This window comes from Corvus moneduloides, chromosome 9 (assembly GCF_009650955.1).
Source record: "Corvus moneduloides isolate bCorMon1 chromosome 9, bCorMon1.pri, whole genome shotgun sequence".
Lineage (NCBI taxonomy): Eukaryota > Metazoa > Chordata > Aves > Passeriformes > Corvidae > Corvus > Corvus moneduloides.
The window spans coordinates 6700312-6721175 of NC_045484.1; the positions used below are offsets into that span (position 1 = coordinate 6700312).

At 41.2% G+C, this 20864-nt stretch overlaps 1 protein-coding gene across 16 annotated transcripts in view; it reads left to right on the forward strand.

Moving 5' to 3' along the window:
* The window catches only part of DNM3 (dynamin 3), a 180834-nt gene that overhangs the window by 122963 nt on the left and 37007 nt on the right, over positions 1 to 20864 (forward strand). For 10 of the 16 annotated variants that reach the window (XM_032118668.1, XM_032118663.1, XM_032118660.1 and 7 more), the window contains 2 exons: positions 1902 to 2013; positions 5840 to 5851. The exons of 1 other annotated variant lie outside the window; for it this stretch is intronic. In XM_032118668.1, the coding sequence (XP_031974559.1) occupies positions 1902 to 2013; positions 5840 to 5851 (124 nt within the window). The remainder of the gene's footprint in view (positions 1 to 1901; positions 2014 to 5839; positions 5852 to 20864) is intronic. 5 more of the 16 variants (XM_032118666.1, XM_032118661.1, XM_032118664.1 and 2 more) reach the window with 1 other exon arrangement.

Genomic DNA, 20864 nt, shown 5'->3' on the forward strand with positions numbered 1-20864 from the left:
TTTTTGTCGTTTGTTTTTTTTTTAGTTGACTTCTTTGTTTTGTTCTGTAAATGTTGACTTGGAGTTCCACAATACTGCAGATAGAATAAAATTCAGGTGTTTGGTCAGTTTTAAAGTAACAGCATCTGATAAGGTCATCCAGGCTGTTATTTGCCTTTTGGCAGGATTAGTACTTTTGGAGTCAGGGAAGAAAAAGGATTAATTTTAAATTTCTCAATCAATAAAAGAATCCACAGAGCTTTCAGTTGTTCATACTGTCAAAGGCTTTGGCTAAACTATGGGATTGGGCCCATTAGTGCTTCTTCGTGACCTTTTGGGCTGGTTTCTGTGGGAAGGAAATGCTCTGGTGGCACCTCCAGTCTGGGTTTTTGAAGGGAGTAGTGCAAGCCTGGTGCTGTGTGCTCAGATTTAGCCTTTGAATTTGGTGAGAATTCAGTCACCACTGTAAGGAAATAAATCTGAGTATGTCCTTTATTCTTTGCAGTTTTGAATGCAACTTATGAGCCTGCTAAAAAATACCTCATTTCACTCTCTTCAGAGTGGATGTGCTCTGGTTGCTATACTGTGGTTTTATGGGTGATAATTTAATGATTTGGTGCCATGGCTGCTTCATGCTCAGGTTCAATTACACTTTTTTTATCTTTTTTTAACCTCCTTCCTGAGACTGCCCCTAAAAAGCGATGCTATGAGCTGCCTGGTAACATTGTTGGTAGGAGCGAATCACTTCTGTGAGTGGGAATTACATCAAGTCGGTTGTGTTCCAGCAGTGTGGCGGTGAAATCCCACCAGTCCAGCAGTGAAATCCCACCAGTCCCTGAATGCTAAAGAAATTTGTCTAGCCAGTGACAATAATAGCTTTATTTCCTCTTCTATAGTGTATTCAATTTTTTTTCCCCCTCAAAATATGTGGTAGAAATGACCTCTGTAGTTGCATAATGAAACCAAAGGGCCCCTTGTCATTGCTGTCTTTGAGAGTGAAGCAACTCCATCAACCCCCCTCCTCCATAGCTTGCGAAGGGAAGAAAGCAGTCTGGTTGAGATGGAAGATTGATCCTTGTGCAACTGTTAAGATCCAGAAAAATGTGGTTTCCTAACCTTTTTCAGCTAAGCTCTTGGCCTTTCCTAAAAAGTCTGTTGGCTGACAAAGTTACAGTGATCTGGTCTGTGTATAGAATTTGAATTCAGAAACTAATGGCTAAACCGTAAGGGGAAAATCTGTTCTGTTTATTGAAGAATTTACAAGTACCCTTCCTATAGACTTACTTTTCCTCCTTTCTCTTTTCTTCCACTAAATGATTCCTTGTATTTATCTCGTTCTGTGAACTACCTGTAAAATGTTTTATTTAAACATGTCCCACTTTTCTTATTACGATGACAGACATCAGAGATTTGTTTTGTTTGTTTAAAAATATCTGATTATCATTGCTGTTTTTTTCCTACTTTACTGATGATGTCTAAAAACTAAAAAGAGTATATAATGGACTGAAAGGACTTAACAGGGGAAGGAGTTGCTTCAGTAATTATTTTGGTATTTACTGGTTCCAGCAGCAATCTGTCACAAGCCGTGCTGTTATGTTGGCATGTCTTATGTGTTTGTCCTCTGCATCACAATGTCCTTTTTTTTCTAAAAGTGCTCTGTTTTACCAAAAGCAGGAAAATTGATTTTAAGTAGTTTCATGGTGCCTTTAGATGATTATTATTTCCAGAGCTCTGCTGTAGCATTCTAAGATATTTTTAAGTACTCCATGTAATTATTAAACAAGCACCTGTCCCGTAAAGTCTCTTGTCTAAAACAATTACCAAGTAATTTTTGATCTCAAAGGATTTTTAATTTAAAATGCTGTGTGCATGATACAGAGTAGTAAAATGCGAGTTTTACAATGTGGTGCTCTTTGTTCTAGGAATGTTTACAAGGATTACCGTTTCCTTGAGCTAGCCTGTGACTCCCAAGAGGAGGTGGATAGCTGGAAGGCATCTCTGCTACGAGCCGGTGTCTATCCTGATAAATCCTCAGTAAGTTAAACAGCTCACTAGTTTGCCAGTAGCTGCTCTGTTTGAGTCAGAAAAAACAACTGTATCATCTGGGAAAACACAGTGTCTGCAGATATCTCAAGAAAGAGCAGCCTTTTCATTGTACGAGTCTGTGGTAATTTCGAAATACTCATAATGAAATATTTTAAGACCAATTTGTGCGTCAAACCTCAATGTAGAAAAACCCAAGCAACCACAAACCAAACCTTCCAACATGTTTTTCATTGGATCTGTGTAGTAAAAGCATTGAGCAATTTGGGGTTTCCTGAGCTTCATTGTTTCTATTAATGTTTTTTAAGGTAAAGATGTGCTTTGAAGAGTTTATTCCCTCAAGCTCTGTATTACAGAACTGACAGAAGCATTCCAGGCAATCATGTATATTTATTTTACTGATTCACTGCATGATTTTTTGTGTATGAAACACATGCTAAACCCTTCCAAAAGCAGTTTTACTCAGCTAATCATCATGTGGAGCAAATTGAACAGGATACAATAAAAAAGCGTCTATTAATTTACTGGAAATGACAGAAAGTTGGGAAACAAAATATGTCCAGCTACTATTTAATACTTTTGGACCTAGATACCTTGATATTTTACATCAAGTAAAGCTTTGAGGAGATATATCCAAAGAGAAGGCTGACTAGCAAGAATACCTGTCATTTGAGCTTTTGAAAGTTTCTGTAAGGCACAGCTCACCTGTCTGCAGTGAGTGCTGGATTCCTTCAGCAGAAGATCCACTCTGAGAAATGATGCTTTGCTTCTGATGAATTTGCTTTTCTCCCTGATTGTTTTCCATGGGAAGGCCAGGTTCCTTGAGTCCAGGGTCTTGTGCTGTCTTCTCTCTTCATCTTTTTCTTCCCTTCTGGTTGCGATGCCTGCATGGCTTCCAGTACAATTCTGTCTGCATCTCCTCCAGGAGCTATTCACACAAACAAGCTCAGCTTCTTCTCTTCATACAAAGTTTCAAGGCTACCATAAAAAGATAAATAAGAAATTCTTGTGCTGCTGGATTCTCCATTTATTATAGAAATAAACAGTGATGATAATAATGATGATGGTTTTTTTAGAGAATAGTGCAAATATTCATTTAGTAGGAGACCTACCAGGTATCTGAGACTTTAAAAAGTAAAAAGCAATGTTGGTGACTTTTCAGTATGTTGCCTGTTGCAGTAGATCCGTTCCTACCTAAGAATATCAGAAGTCACTTAACGAGGATTCGTTATGAGAAGTTACCTAATTAATTACTAGGACCAACGTACTGTATTGCTTTGGTTTTTTTTTTGCTTAGGTTTTAATGATGATTTTACAAAAGACTGTTGATGCCTCTGGTTTAATCTTGTATTCTGTGACGGTTTTATCATATTGGTATATCTGGTACTTTATCCTTAAACAAGACAGACTAGTTGGATTTCTGAACTTCTCTTCTGTCTTCCTGTCTGTCCCTTCCCCCTAAAAATACTTGGTATTCAAAATACGTTTACAAAGAATTCTTGATTTTGTTTAAAGTTGGTCTGTCAAAAGAGTCTTAGATGCAAGACGAGGGACTTCCTTGAAAGAAGTAGAAAGGAGTCAAAATACAGTTCTCCTTTGAGCTGGAATTATCTTTACATTATAAAAAGAGTAAATATTATTGTTCCAAGTGCCTGTAGTTTGAAATTTGCGCAGTAGTTTATCAAGCTGTTCCGGAAAGATGCTCAGCGCTAGTCTAGGCCTCCAAAACTTTATCCCTAAAGGACTAGAGGTCCAAATGTGGGCTGTGAGTCTGCTGTTAAGAGTTCTGAATTTTGCAAAGTAAAATCTCCAAGGCCCCAGGTACTTTGGAAGATCCAGTGGATCCTAAATAAAAATGAGCAGCGTTTCATTAAAATCCTGTGCATGTTTCACACCTTCCTCTGAAATTATAGAGAGTTAAAATAGTTTTAGAGACACCCGCCAGTCTTTTATTCTCCTTTAAAGATTCAGAGGCCATGTTTTTAAGTAGGAGGGACGGCCAGGAAATGGCAGCAGCTTGAGTTTACTTCAGTGCTTCCCCCCAGCTTTGTGATCCCAGAATTAAAAAGGCAAAGAGGTGCCTTAGCCCCTTCCCAGGCCGACCTTCTCGCTCTCTTTCATGCGTGAGGCACAGCTGGGCACTCTGAGTATCCAGGGCTTTGGCACCAACAGTAGAAAAATTGCTGCTTAGAAATGAAAACTAGACAAATAGTGCTGTGAAGCTGGAGCACTGCAGCGGGGGCTGGCCTGCTCCCTGCAGCTGCCAGAGTGTGTGTGAGCCGGGAACGGGAGAGTGCAGCCGATGCCTTCATGAGCAGCTCTGATCACCCACAAGGACACCGGGGTAACACCCACGGCCACTGCCCTCAGCTGGGGCAGGAAAAGTAGGAATCTGGCGCTGATTAAAGAGATCTGTTCTGAATTCTCACCAAGGGCAAATCTCTCAACTAAGAATATTCCTTTTGCTGTTGATTTTTTTTTTAGTAGAGCTACATAAAATTGTTTGATTACAGTGGTAGTGGGGCTCAGTACTTGCTGCCACTAACATGGAGTCTCTGCTGCTCATTTGATCCTGTAAGCTAAGTCCAAGGTTCTAGATTTATAATTTTTCTTTTTGCCTAAGCAAATCTCATTAATATTTTAAAGGCCATATATCACCCCCTTCCTCCATTTCCTTGCTAATTTTGCTTGTCTTCCCTCGCCCTCCATACATGGGGATGCACAGAGTGAATATGTTCACATATTCACTGTCCCATGAACTATGTCCAATGAGCCCTCAGCATTGCTCTATGAGCCCCTAAATTCTTTGCAGTTTGCCAAGTCACCTCCTTCCTGCAATCCATTTGCTTTTGTCAGGACATAGGCTTTGACAGCCACCCAGATAGCAATGAATCAGTGTTTTTATTTTTCCAACCCATATGCAAGTCAGCTTGCTTGATATAAATCACACTGTGGTCAGTTCACTTTGAAATGGGATATCCATTTACCAGCTGACTTTACTGCTGGCTTTCTGGACTGATGCATCCAAAACCCTCCTTTTTTTGTTAAAAAGTGACTACAACATTGTGACTAACCTTTCCAGACTGTATTTCTCAACTGTAGGCTGGTGTTTATTTTGGCTGGCTTCCCACTGTATAATATACACTGTTCATGCCAGCTCATGGCAAAACTCACAATTAAACCAAAATAATAGCACAGATGTTTGTCGTAACTTGTTCTGCACACTTTACCTTGCTAGCACCACCCATTCCTTCTCCCCCCACGTCCCCCAATGCCATCTCCTCATTATTTTTATTACTAATCTAAAAGTTCAATATTTGCTTTATAAAAAGCCTTGGATCTTGAAACTTTCCATTCACTGGCAAGTTGTAGGGAATGGCTGTCATGGAAGGCTCAGCAGACATGTTTAGTGGGTTGCTTCGCGTACTGGAAGTTCAGTGTTACCAACACATGAAAATCCCTCTGGCTGCCATCCCATCCCTAGATCACTTCAGGCCTCATTTTCTTCTCTCTTGTATTTGTATCCACTGGCTTCCCAGGAGCTGCTCTTGATTTACGCTGAAGGAAGCGAAAGCAGGATCAGAATGTTTATGTAGTGAGGAAAACAGCTTTGCTGAACGTTTCAAGTCCTTTGCGAATGTCCTGTGTTCCCCTGGAAGCTGTCTAACTACAGGATTCAGTGAATGTTCCCTGAGTCAGTTCCTCATTTGGTTTGAGCCATTTCCAGAACTGTACAAGTTAGGCTGAAGGCATGTAAAATAAATGTAACTAATATTTCTTTTTTCCCCCTCTTTCTTCTGTGCTGCATCCTTCAAAGGGGAGCAACAAAGTAAGTTGTTTGTCCTTTTACAAAATCCTTTTGTATCCTGTCTGAAGGACTTTGTAATGAAAATTAGTTTGTCTTTCAGCTCACACAGCTATTGCTTGCATGCTCTTAACAGCAAAATGTGATTAAAACTGGGGGTGCAAAAGTGTCTTCGAGAAAAATTATTACTGACTCTTTGTTTTAATTTTGGGGAAGGAGAACTGTTAAGTGTTGCTGAGTTGTTTTTAAGGAGATTCAGTAAGAATGCTACTATGAAAGTATTGGGCCCAAAGATTATGAAGGTATAGTAATAAAGACCTTCTGAGGAAAGGCTACTACAGCCTGATGAAACTCATTACAGCTGGATTTTTTGACCATACATCAAAGCTTGTATTAATGGGCAGTTATAAAAACCCAGCACTAAAGTCTTAAATAACAGATTTGCTGGCGTTGTTGGCTAAGCTGAACTAGATCAGTGTACTGGCTTTGAAGGTGCCTTAAAATGGATGGAGGAGGGTGGGGTCAACATTTGACTTGGCTTCTAGACCCTTGATGTGTTCCAGCTGGACAGCAGCAGAAGGGTGTGGGGTGTGGAGAGGGAGAACTGAAATATGCGTGGTAGGGGTTTTTTTTGAAACTAAGCAGCACATAAAAAGACAGTTTTGCTGATTTTGATCTGATAAACTAATAATCATGCAGTTCCCAGGGTTAGTACTTTTTAATGCCATTTTTACTGAGCTTAAGAATGGAAATTGTACATCTCACACTTTGGAATAAGATGCAGAGAGAGTTTGTCATACCTCAGAAAGGAGTTATACAGCTTTTGTGCCTTTTTTCCCCCTCTTTCCTGTTTTGGTATATTAACCCTTAGGAAGATAAACCTAAAGCATCAAAAGATGCTTCACAGCAAACATTGAAAGTAGTCTTTGAAATATTGCCTGTAGCATCCTTTGGGAGCTGGGAGCATTTCTGGGGTATTTGAGAAAGACCCAGGTGGGTTTTAAAGGCTTTGAAGGTTGAGGAATTTTATCTGCTTGTAATTTTTGTATTTTTAACCAGTTTTTCACCACTCCTGTCTCCACAGTTGCTAGGCTCAGAAGCACCAAAAATATTGCGTTTTGTTGGCCTGCCTGAGAAAAGGTGCTCTTAGTGTTGGGTGGGGAGGGTTTAAGAGAATTGGTGTATTGATGGCATGGAGAGAGGGATTTTACATAGGAGGTGGTGTGAAATGTAAATGTTAACTGTGTACACTAAAATGTCAAGGTAGTGTTTATAATGCTTCTTTACGACATGCTGACTTAACACTTTGCTGCTGCAGTGGATGCTGGTCTGATCTCAGAGGAGACAGCTTAGACTGTAGGTGCTCTGTTAAGGGAAATGGGGATAGATGGGACACCACTGAGCTCTTGGGGCTGGCACAAACTGAGTCTGGAGGTTAGCAGTTGCATGGACCAGCTCTGTTCTCCAGAGCTGTGAGCTGTGGGGCACCCCAGGAAGGTCAGGACCAGAAGTATCTGACAGCTTTATGCAGCATACCCATGAGCAGGTAGAGAAGCCTGGGGGATGTGAGGATTTGGGAGCTCTTAACTCTTCTTTCACTCTGAGCCAAGGACAGTTCTTGCTGTAGGTTCAAAAACATTCTCCATCTGGCCTGGGTTCCCAGCCAGAAGATAACTCCAAAAGAAATCTCCAGGAAGCCATCCTAATCTTTCTCTTTGACCCAGTTCCTTGTAAGGATTCTCATATCATCTCTGTGTCCCCCTTCTCCTTCACGCAGGTCATTCCTGCTGGAGTCTGGAGATCACATTATCCCAGTTAGACAGATAGAACTAACCTACAGCTGCCTGCAGAAGGTCAAACCCCACAGTCTTCTTGAGATTTCTGTACCTAGTGGAGTTGGAAAATGACATGGATAAACCTGAGAGGTGACCAGAGAGTTTGTGAGAAGGGGTCAGGGAGAGGAGAGGAATGGCAGAGTAAGAATGATGACAGTGTCTCAAAGCTTCTAATGCAACTTTATGCTGAAAAGCTGCATAATCCCTCCTTACTGTCCTGGCACAGATTTCCTGGGTTGCTACCAGAGCTGTAACCCTCCTCCAGTGCTGCCCAGTGTGGCATTCATACCCTGCATCCTGTCATATGTGCAGATGTCAAGATGCTGTACTCACCCATCCGTTCAGACTGTGGCTGCCTTTATACCACTACCTTTAGCTTTGCACTCTTGGATTTACAAAAGTAAAAATAAACATTGGAGTAATGAGTTCCTAAGAAAAAGGGGGAGGAAGGGAAGTGAAGAGGGTTTATAATCGTCAGCGGACTACTAATCATTTTTATTTTTACTTTTTATTGTTGCACAATCATTACTGTAAGTGAGATTTCTCACATGGTTAAAGATAAATATATCTTCAAAAGCTTTGTTGGATAAAATCTGTAAAAGGGTCGTGTAGAATGAGGTAATGGAGACCTACCTCATTCAGCAAGCACATGTTGGCAAGCTGCATTTTGCTAATATTAACACTGAACTCCACAGCCTTGCATGGGGAAAGAGTGCAGAATTGTCCAGAGTTGTGCAGAGCGCTGTAGCTTCAGTCCAGCTGCTGAAGACAGAGGAGCTGAGAGCTTCTGACTGTCTTAATTCACCGCTGTGGATTTGCTGCTTACCCTATGCATCTTCTTTACCCCCATTTAAAAAACAAATCCCCTGGAAACAGCCCTCCAGATGCTGCTGTTTAAGAACAACGTCAAAACCTGAACCATTCTCACAGAGTCCATCTCCATATGCTTCTGACCAAGTTAAAATATTAGATAGATGCTGGGTCCTTAGGAAATTTTGATTCTGAATCCCTAGGCACTCATTCAATAAAACAGCAGCAAGAGAAAAACCTCAAAACCTTGAAGTGCCACTTCTTAATATAAAAAGTCACCTCTCCTTTGTCATTATTAAGCTCTGAGTTAGCCAATAATTTCTCCTTGATTCAAAGTACCAAACACTCCAATGCTGAGCTCAGACTTGAGAGACTTTGACTTGGAAAACCCAAATCTCTTCAAATTACTTTTTGCAGATAGTGACTACATATTTCTTGCCTTTAATTGTTTTGCTTTGCTCTGCTTGCTGATACCCTTTACAGAATGTGTAGAACTGAAGTATATAAACTCCATATTCACATCTCAGTGGAGTTGTCACAGTTCAGATAATGCTGCACATGCAAATAGTCACTGAATATAAAGTCAGTGTAATTTAGTTTGAATTTTCTCTTAGGAAAAATAGAATCCCTTTTGAAAAGGAAAGGAAAATACTCTTCCTGTCAGGCCAGTTTGCCTGTTGGTCCTTAAAATACTTCTTGGTGACATATTAATGGCTTAAATTAAAGCCTTTCTTTTCTCTCCCCTTTTTTTTTTTTTAATTTTTATTTAAAGGGGAGTTAGTGTTACTAAGCCCAGATTCCAGATCAGCTACTTCATTAAGGAGTCCAGATGTCCTCCTGTCTCTTGAGACAGTCCTGGAAAATGGGAACATAGTGAAGTCAGGATACTCATTCTCCCTCCATATATGACAACAGTTCATGTGTTTTGTGCTTGGCTATTGCCGTGTAAATGCAGATGTAGTGCCAGAAGCCGTAGGTGTCTTGCACTGGAATAAAGCTCTGGTGCTTTCTTTTCGAGTCTGGCCATGTTTCTGAAGGGGCTTCAGTTTCCTCCCAGACATAACTCTGTTACTGGCTGTGGTGATGCTCTGCAAGTGCCCCAGCCAGATTCAGACTGGAAGTGAGTGGTTCTGCTCTGGGATTGCTCAAGTCCCTGCTCGGGACAAGTCCCTAAAGTAGAAAAAGTAAAGACTTGTTTGGGTTTGTTGAAAAGCAAACTGCTGATATGTCAGAGGGCAAAACAGTGTAGTCAGAAGTGTAAACTCTGCATTTACTGAGTTTACTTTTTTAAGCTAGTATATTTTAGAAAAGGAAGGCATTGAATTCTAGGAAAAGAAGAATTCACTTCAGTTGTGACTAAAGGTGGCTTAAAGCCAAGTAGGTTTAAAAATAACTTTAAAATTAAGTGTTAATTTATTTTTTTTTCAAGTGGAAAAATGCCATAATTTTATAGACAGTGTTTCAGTCATTGGATTGGATGAATTGGACTTTACAAGGAAGTCCCGGTGTAAAAGAGCAGCCCAAGGGGGTGAGGGTGCATGCGCACACACGCCGGGTCAAAAGCAGTCCAAAAGACAGGGAGGAAAGGAAATGGCAGGCTGTTTTCCAGTCCCTTTCTCACTGCCTCACTGCTTCAAGGATATGAAAACACATTTCAGGTGAAAGCTATCTTCTGCTTCTCCTAAATATTTACTACTTCAAACAAAAACTAGATGAAACCTTGTTCCCCAAATGTTCCCCAAGAAACAGGGCAGCCCTGGTTCATATTCCTGTAAGAGTCAAATAACTGCTGGCACAAGAGAGTTAAAAATGTACAGGGACAAGAGATTCACAGGATTGCATCAGTTGCACTGAGTGTAAGATGCAGGCTGACGGACTGAATGATTTCAAAACCAGTCCCAGTGAAGCTGCTGATCGGGGTCGGAGGTTCAATAGCTGTCACAGGGTTTTACGTTTCTGCTCTTAACTGGGGCTGCTGACATTAAGCAAACTCCAGGAAATTCAGAAACGAGCAAACATTTTTTATTTCTGTTATGTATTTATGGTGGGCTCTTTACTGTGCTTTTGGCAAGGATCTGCATATTGAAAATATTTTTAAATTCTTCATTTTTTATGGGGCAGCTAGTTTTTGCACCATTTCCTCTCTGATGAGGGATTTTGATTAAACTCTGCAGAAAGGTGAAAGCTCTCTGGCTGTGAAGTTTCAGGTCATGGAGCATGAATGTTAGCCCCATTCTGGACATTCAGTGCCCTGGGGAAGGCAGTGAAGGTGGCCAGCCTCTTAGGATGCTTTCCCAGACGTGGTCAATGAGCACTGAGAGTGGGCTGGCAGAGAGGGAAATGCTTCTGGGCTGTGCTGCACCAGCCTCAACCACAAAGGTCCTTTGGAGCCCAGGCTGATCCCTGCAGCTGGAGTCCCTGTGTCTCCAGGTCTTGGAATAGTTGTAGTCAGGAAGGGCAGGTTGCTCCTTTAGCATACGAGATCACCCACTTGGCCTAATAGTAATTAGGAGTAAATAAAAATTTGAAACTTTTTTTTTTTCTGCCAAAAATGTCACCAGGCTCACTCTTCCATAGCATGTACAGTGTAACAGGAAATGTCATCTTTGGATGTGAGGGTGGAGGGCAGCTGGTGAACAGCCAGATACTCTTTTTTTTCTCATTTAGAAGGGGAAACAAGATCAGGAGAAACTGAATGTTGCTTTCCCTGACTCTGTTTTGGACTAAAATGAAGATACGCAGTGTCTACTCTGACACATCCTGGGTTTCCTTAACCTTCTCTACCTATCTTTTTTATGGAGATAGGTTTATAATTATTTTCCATGTGCTGAGTCAGAATCAAGGCCCATGTTATGGGTATAAATTCCTCCATTCTGGAGCTGCATTCTCCACTTACATAATTCTCCTTCCATGATGCCATGTGTTCCTGTTCTGTGGTCACACCTCGGCTCCTGTTTCCCAGCTCCATTGTGGCCTTCGACTGATGTCTTCCCTGTTCTTCTCTGTTTGGTGTATGACACTTGATATATCAAGTGTGCCAGTTTTGGAGAATGGTGATTTCCCACAGGGAAGAGCTGTCTATGGACATGTTGAGGTGTCTGATCAATGCAGTTTTTTTGGTGACTTTCATACCTTTGTTTCTGAAGCCCCTGTTCTGCAGCAGAGAAACAAGTGATCTCACTCTGTTTCCTTTATATTCTTCTCTTTGAAACTCAACTTCTGCTCTTCCTCTTCTCTAAGCACGTTATTTATAATTAAAGGAGAGAATTATGTGCCATTGTATGTGCTACTAAGTTCAAATAACATGTCACATTATTAAGGTAGGTATGAGCTCATTGGTGGGTGGGTACAAAATTACCAAGAGCTGTAACACACAGTGTCAGGCCCCTGTCAGACCCTTTAGTAGCAGATACTCAAACTTTCTGGTTGCATTTGTAGCACCATATTGTCTTGACCTATTCAACAGCTGGGGTTTCTAAACTGGGTGGCAGCAAACCTAAGGGCATTTAGGGAAATCAAGTAAAGAAACCAAGCCGGAGCATGGAAGATAAAGTCCATGAGAAAAATTAGTCTTGTGCAATGTAATTTGGTGTTCAGTTGTAGTTTGGTTTAATACTGTTTGATTTTCACATCTAGATATTCTTCCAGTAGAAGCAAGAACCTTCTAGTGAACAGGAGCCTTTCCAGTCACAGGCCAGCTGTCCCTAACCGTGTTTTGCTGGCACTGTGTACAAGTATGTAGTCGTTCGTGACCATGGTCTGGAAACAACTGCTGTACCGTATTTCTAAATTATAGTTATTAAAGGTTATCTGGCTGATTCAGACAGCAAATTCTCAGAAGTACTGTGAGATTGTGCTTAGCTCTCCTAAGGATTGACCTTAGCTCTGCTTAGCTTAGCTTTTATCCAGTTTTGCAGCTGCATACAGGGCAGGTATCCTCAAAAAGCTCAACTTCTCTTTCAGATCACCTGTGGCCCAAGATGTGGCTGCAAAACACTCAAGAGATGTGTTCATGCCAGCTCTGTGCACCAAGGAGTTCTATGGGCAGAGTTCCTTGCTGTTCCTCAGCTGAGGGCTTTGACACAGGTCATGGTCTGTGTCATGAGAACAAAATGCAGCATTGTCTGCAGTCCTTAACACCACTTGTGTTGCCCTTGGTGTGGTGAAAATCAAGGCTCTTGCTTTAGGAAACTTCACCTTCAGTTGTCTTTATAGTTTGAAAATATCAGTTTCCTCTTTGTTATACACTGCTCTGCAGAAAATGCCTCTTAATGTCATGGGTGAATGTGTATGCTCAGAAGTGGTTTAATTTCAGCCAGTCTGGGTCATGGACAGGCTGGAAGATGGGCATGGTGAAGGCAATGGCATCACTTCCAGAGAGTGAGAATTTCAGCTGTTGTGAGTGGGTGTGTTGTTCTTAGTGTTGCATGACTTAGGGGCCTGTTTGGGTTTTTTCAGTGCTTTTTGCAGTCTGATTAGTGTTCTGCTAAAATAAAAGTTCTTTCGTAGAACCAATCCTGGCTTTGTCTGATTGGGCTGTGATTTCTGCCCAATGTCCTATTTCTTTTATTGAGTTCCATCATCTTTGTACAGTTTCTTTTGTAAGCCCCAGCATGATGCCTTTCCAGCAGCTGGTTTTAATATTGTGAATAGATACTATTTGTCCTGAAGTTGCAGTTGCAGACTAGGATCCCATTTTACAAACTGCGAGTAAGAACATGGTTCCTGGCAGTCCAAGAATGACATGAAAGAATCAATGAATTATTGCAGGACAGTGTTGTTTATTAAAGGTTTGTCACTAGCCACTGAATACTTCTAGAAATAGGGTTTTGGGGCAAACTACCTGTTCAGGCACTGGTCTGACTAGCAAAGGACATTTATTCTTTAAAAATACCTCACCCCAACATCTTTTGAGTATGCAGTAATTTCTTTCAGAGCCTGTCTTTTAAATATAAAGGGGATGAATCCTCCTGTTGTGATTATTTCCCAGATCCTCTTCAATTCTTCTCTGAAATTTGACACTTGTTCATTTGAGTCCATCCTTACATGGTAGAACCACCTCAGCTTAGAGTATGATTGAAAATTGCTCAAGAGCATGTATTGGGTCAGTTGTTCAAGTGATAAAACATCAGTAATCCTTGTGAAGAATGCATATGAAGTTCTGCCTCCTTTTGTTTCAAAGGACTGTACCCAAGACTGAGTGGGTGTGTATTTTCCAAGAACCCTGGTTAGTGTCTTTGTTCAGGGACACTGGATGGGCCTCCTTTAGCGTATACAACCATCAACATTTTCCCATCAAAATTCTGGTCTTTTCTGATGGGTTCGCACTGGGGAATTGCGTTTTTAGGAGTCTGTGTTTGGAATAATCTATGATTATTCCTTCCAAGTTTGGATCTCTCAGCTGAAAACTACTTCACTCTCTCTTCATTGACAGTGGGTCCCTGGAAGTGCCAGGTTCTTAGGTTATTGTCTTTGGGCAATAAAGGAAGGGAACTCAAATTTCTGGTGGAGTACTTAAATACACATCTTTTTTCTAGTGAGGCTCTCAGTGTGACCTGTTCCTCTCTCATGCATTGCCGGGTTTTCGGGAAAAGTCTTCCTGTCTATGCTCCTTTTAGTTGAATCTTCCATTTGGGACATTGGAATGGTTTACTTGGCCTAAAAGATGCTCCCTTTTTAAAGGAGTTCCTTATATCTTATTTGCAGCTGCCCGTGCTTCTTCAGTATTGGTGGCCTTTAGAATGATGTTTCATAACTTTTTATAAAACATGTTTCATCATATAGACAAGAGCACTAAGGTATAGTCACAAATACCTGAAAGATTGTCACAAATGCCCCATTCCTTCCAAATTCAACCCGACAATGGAAAATTACAGTTCAAATATTGGTGATGCTACTGCTTTTGTTGCTGAGCATTTTGGTAAAAACACTGCTTTACTATGGTAACTTCTCAGCCCCTTGGGAATGACTGTTCAATGCTTTCAACCTTCCGGTTTTTTCTTGACAAGTTTCTGGCTATATCCTGGAAAGTTTCTGGAGCCTGCCATGGCTCTACAGCAGCTGAGAATATGGAGAACAGCATAAGCTAAAACATGTTCTATTCAGTATGTAAAGGGATAACTTTAGGCAGGGGAGGTTTCCAGTGAAAAATAAAATGTCCATGTTCACACTTAGGCTAAAAACTCATCAGAGAGCGAGATAAAATTGCTAAGAAGTTGCTCCCAGGTTCCCACTCAGTCCTCTTGGATATCTGCAAACACTACGTGATTTTGCTACAGAACATAATCTCTGCTTGACACAGAATGTTTTTGTTAATATTCCTACCTGGAACCTCCAGCAGGAGAGTTTTTTAGTCAGTCCAAGTTCAGGCATCACTGTGTTCAGATCTGGTCATTTGTTGGGAAACCACTGTAATTTCTCATATTTTTATGAATTTACTGAGTTTAAAGTCTCTTGCTGGAAGATATGCTTAAAAACATATAACATACTTCCAAAATGTGCTAATAAAAAAAAGAGAGAGAAGAAAGAAAATAAAAGGAAAAAACCTCTCCGTAGCCAAAGAAGTTATAAATTGCAAAGCATATCCGTCCCTTCTTTGGACAGAGAACTATTCCTTGCCCAGCCTGCTGAGTGTCTGATAACATGTTCCAGAGAGGCCATGCATGCATCGACCTTTTCACTCTGTGTCTTTGGATGTAGTGTGGCAGGATATTTGAATCCGTAACATTTCGTTTTAAAAATGCAGAAGGCATCGAAATTCAGGCATTTATTTATCTTGAGAGTGCACCTGCATATAGTCAACAGAGGAGCACTCTCCAGTGCTGTAACAGAAAGCATTTTTTTCCCACTTTCTCCCAGTTTGCATTAGACGTGTCACACAAGAGCTGGAATATGAGGCAGACTTAGGAAGCAGCCACAGCAGTTCTTACTGGTTTTTGGGCTTCCCAAAAGGATCTGTGCTCAGTAGGTCGTTCTTCTGCCAAAGGTTTTATCATGCGGACTGAATAGTGTAACAGAACAGACAGCACCATCTTCATGTGTTTTTAGACATGTTATTTACTGGGGTTTCCCTGAAGAAAGCTTGGGGATTCTTTCCTTATGAGTCATTAACGAAGTGATTGTTTTTATATAAACTTTCCTTCAGCTGGTTGGAGTTGGAACACAGTGTCTTGTGCTCTTTCTGGGGTCTGACTTTCCTCTTAATTTCTTTTAATAGTTGTTCCTGCAGCCAACAGGATGGTTTGAACGTCCTGGCCTTCCCCCACACTCTCTCTGAGTTCCATAGTCTTGAAAATCACTGTTCTGGCCAGCGGACGTGCTGGTGGCAATCACTGTAATTCCACTTCTCAGCTTTCTGCCTTGTGCTGCCTTTTCAACTGTGTACCTTCCTTGCGGCTTAGGGGGAACATGCTGTTGACATTACCCAAACTGGAGTTTGCATTTCGTATGCTGAAATGAAAACACAATTTTAAAAAACATTGATAGTTGACTTCAGTGGCATAAATGTTAAAAGCTGTAAAGTGCTGTGTTTCCATAATGGAAATCACTAGAGCTGGAGAGACACATCCCTTCTCTTGCATACGCCTGAATCCTTTCCCACCCTCTCTCAGTGGCTGCAGCACAGTGGTGCAGAGTCATTTTTAATTACGTCCCTCCACAGCTTTTGAGTTCAAGCCCAGCTGATGGCGCCAGGGGCTGAACCACAAGGAGATCTCCAGGCAAGTCCTGCTTGTGTCAGCTGCCTCACCAGGCAGATGCTGTACAGCCCACTACACTTCCTTGTGGGGTTTTTTTTATTACATTTTACATTTTTGAGCCTGAGACAGGAGCTATGTTAAATCTACTAACTCTGTAATGTGCCCGCACATGGGAAATTCTAGGCTACAGTCACCAGGTTCTCTTCTGTTCCCTGACCTCACCTCAAATATTTATACCCTGTGTGTACCTGTATGTACTTACATGGATGTTTGACTTAACAGGTAACATATTCTGTATTTACAGGTTTGTTAGGATGCAGGGCATTATTTTAACCCAAGAAGTATGCAGAATTCTACGAGTCTTTTTCATAACCCAAGATTGGATTTCTTTATTTTTACAGGAACAGGAATGGTTTAGCTGGAATGAAAATGTTCATTCCACTGCATTATTAGCTACAGGCAATCTTCAGTTGAAGCCTAGCCCATTTTTCAATGGGCTCTAGTAGTTTGGTCATTAATCAACATGTAGGATGAATTCCTGGGGCTGAGAGAGCTTGTCCTGTAATTTAAGATGAACTTTTCTTTCAGATTTTTCTTATGAAGGGAAGGTAGTCAGAAAACAAATTATATTTTTAAGAGTTCGCCTCTCTCTCACCCCTTTTTACCATTCCCCTTCTGATAAACGCCCCAAAACTGTTCATTAGATGGATATGGAGTTTTAGCTGGAGTAGCAGATCCTCAAGTGTGTAATTTGATCCTCCAATAAACCTAAAGCAACCTTCTGTTAGATGAGACTAATCTCTGACGTGGTCACTGTCTCAAGTGTCCTTAGTACTGATAGTCCAGTCTAACTTGCTTTCATCACTTTAAATGTTAATTTTAGGGTCTTGCATAAAGTTTTTCCTTCCCTCCTCCATTACATGGAAGCTGTAACCAGCAGTCCACGGGAGCATCAAGATCTGTAGTCAGCTATTTACCCACCTTTTCAACTGCCTGCTCTTTTCACACAAGGTGAAAACTCAGAGGACTGATCCTGCAGTTGGGAGACAGTAATGGGAAAATCACACTTCAAAAAGCAGGAATTGTTTCCTTACACTGCTTCTCTAGTCTGACCAGGCTCCCTAAATTGCTCTGCACACACCTGTGGAACATGCACTGCTTCTCCAGCCACATGAAGAAAGTGCTCAAACAATCGTCTCCTTGCCCAGTAGCTTAAGAGAAGTCTTCTCCAAAGGCCATATTTCCTCTTTTTCCAGCTCCATTAAGCAGCAGAAGCAGCTTTGGGTGGATCACTGAGTGCATGGGAGTTTTTGGAGATCACTATCCAAATACCTTCACTCTTTCCTTCCATATGTACTCCCCAGCTTAATGTGAGAGCTGATGCAGAGCCCTTTCCAGCTCGAAGGCAGGGGAGTATGGTTTGGAACATGGACAAGGATCTTGTGGGGGAGGAAGGAAGAGAGCCGTATAGTTCATATAAGAGTCAGAGTTCTTCCAATTTAACTGTCCAGGGCTCTCAAATGCTGCACTGCTCTACCCAGTGGAGGCTGAAAAGCAGTTTCAATGCAATGAAAATAAAATATTCTTGTTCTCAACATGCAGTTTCATTTGACTCTTAAGGAAAGAGTGCAGCAGTCCTGGGAACAGGGGAAGTGTCAAGTGTTACCTGTCACCACAAGTCTTGTGGCCTCCTCTGTCAGTGACCAGACCAGATCTCACCAGTCCTGCACAAACATTGTTGCCTCTATTGGACATGCATTGCTCAGAACAGAGACTACCAGCATGTGTGCTCTTTCCATGGCCATATCATAGCAGTGTCTTGGAATCATCTGATGCTTAGTTGGATGTGCCTGGGCTTTCCTTTCCGTTGTTATTGCCAGCTGATGAGCTCCTGGTCCTGTGCAGCAGCTGTCATTAGTCTGTCAGCATATAGCTATTATTTGATCCTGTTTGTGTTTTTACAATCCTTGAAGTTAACCGTGTCTTCCAAGACAGTGTTCAATCTCCCATTGTGTTGACACTACCTCACAATTTTGTCTTATGGGTAGAATCAAATTTAACTGGCAAGTTTATGCTATTTTATTTCAGTAAGACCAATCCATTCAACACTTTGATGATTAAACCCTTCAAGGCTGCTAGTTCTTCTTTCCACATTAAATGAATCCTTCAAGGCTGCTAGTTTTCCTTCTCACATTATAACTTATTTATCTGTTAGAGAGTTGTTTTACTGCACTATTCTTTCATTAATACTCATCTTTATAAGCTTATTTGCTGGTCTCCTAAGGGTATCACTTTGCTGAACCAAAGATCTGTCAAGTTTTCTTTTAGTCAGAAAAATCAGTTCACTTACTGAGTTTGGCATGCTCTGCCATCGTTCTTTCTTTTTTTTTTTTTTTTTTTCATTTTTTAAAAAGTCTTTCTTTAGAAGCATGTTCAAAAGCCTTGCATACAGTTGTGGTTTGACTAACAAGCCTGTACTTGCATCAATTTTCTTCTCATTTTGTTGAGTCTGGGTGCTGCACTCGCTGTTCCACAGACCCAAGTAGCATGCTGATACCTCCATGCTGTGATTCTGCACCCACTCCATTAATTAATAATGCTGCTGCATTACTGGGAGCTGATGACTGGATATGGGTGGATATCCACGATAATTTTAGGAGATGCTGCAGGTTTTTTTGGTTTTTGGTTTTTTGGGGTTTTTTTTGAGGGTAGCAATTTATTCCCTCACTGCTTCCCTTCACACCTCCTGCCCTGGTTAGGAGAGAATGATGATTCTGCAATAAGGTTTTTTCACGTGAGGCAGTTGGTGCAAGAATTCTGTGAAAGTGTGATCTGAGGAACCCAATGGAAATCATCCTATCAAATAGGAAGCTTCAGGGTTGATGGCTCAGGTTGCTCTGGTCTAGATGACAGAAAACTGCCCATGAAACCAGTAATTCACGCTCCTGTGACACATCATTTTTCCTTTTGACATTATCAGTAAAAACTGCACTCTGAAATACAGCCCTGTGATGTAGCAGATCTTTCTTCCGTGCCTCCTTTGCTGCTTCCCTGGTCACTGACTGGTTTTTGTTTTCAGAGTCTTTCCTTTTTATACTGGTTCAGTTCCTCTTCCTTTTCCAGCTCTTCCAAATACACAGCCACATTCCCTCAGGCGAGTGGATCTGTTAGTCATGTTTCCCTCAGCCTTCACTTTCTTCAGCAGTGGTTCATGTGAACCTTGGATCACATCCTCGTAGATTTTCTTGCCACTAACCCGTGCCCCTGCACTCACGCATCATATCTGTGTGTGGGTGAAAAGAAGTACGTGCTTTTGTAGGCTTCTGAATTGAAGTTGTGCTAGTTCATGCTGAGGTAGGTGTCTGTCTAATTCTAGACAGTCTTAGGCACAAATAAGAATTGTTTAATGTGCAATACGTAATTATCAATTGAAAAATCTGCACGCTCTCAGATGCCTTGTCAACACTTCACGTCTCAAAATGTGCAGTATTCAGCAGCTGTGGTGTTAACCTTTGCTAGGCCATGCTGAACATGTGAAAAATCAGTAATTTTTGTGTTTGCATGGGATCTTTGTTTGCTGTGATTAATGGTCCACTAACAGTGTCCAGTGCAAGTTCAGTGCAATGTACAAAGTGTCTTTGATGCCAGACATTCTACAGTGCTGTGCAGAAACCAAAGTTAATAGTTGTAAGCCTGAGAAGACTGGAATGTTTTCAATTTACTTTTAAACAAATGACTTTATTGTGCCATTCTCACATGGGAGTAAATTCTGCAGCCTTAGTGCCACATTAGACAAAACTTTTTACCTGCTGGTTTCTGTTTATACTGAGAGAAAAGAAATTAACCTCAGTTAGGAGTTGGGGGGAATAGGCCAGGATTATTAAACTCGTTGGAATTTTCGCTGGGGTTTTGCGGGGAGCAGAGTGCGATGCAGGAGTACAGGATGTAGCTGAAGGATGATTTGTGGTGCAGTGTGGAGTTAAGGAATTCTTTGTGCCTGAAAATCAAACTTGTGAAGGGCACCTGTAGGAAAAGCATTAAAACTGGTTTTGCCACTCCAGAAATGTAAGGAAGCAGTTGTTGTAGTCATAAGTAAATGCCAGTGGATACTGGAAAAAAGATTCCTAGTGATTGTGGTTGGGGATGGATTGGGCCCTATTCCTGAAAGGAGCAATTCCCATGTAAGTAATGGGTGTGTGTATCCATACAGGAATGACAGCTCTTGACCTCAAGGAGAGAAAGTGTCCCTGAATGCAGACCACATTCTCTTGTAAAGGTAAAGATTTTCAGACTGAGACAGGGAAGTTCTGACAGATTTAGACTTTAATGCTTATAGGATGGGCTAATACCATGGATTTGTAAAAATACGGAATGTGTGCAAAATGCCTAAGTAGGAACATGGATCCATTCAGCATTGCTGCAAGTGGGAGACCCTCTCGTGATAATAAGTGCATTGTGATCCTCTGGTAGATAAAATGCACAACCCACTCCAGTGACTCCTTTTGATTGAAACACAAGTGTACATTAATTACTAACAGAACCAAGAACACCGGATTTTTTTTTTTAACTGCTCACTTGGCCTTTTTTGTACTAAACCTTTTTTTTACAAGGCTTTTGTTTTGTGCTTGTTACATGGTTTTATGGCTTTATAAATCATAAGCAATCAAGAAAAGGATTTGAGTTTTGCTTTGACTA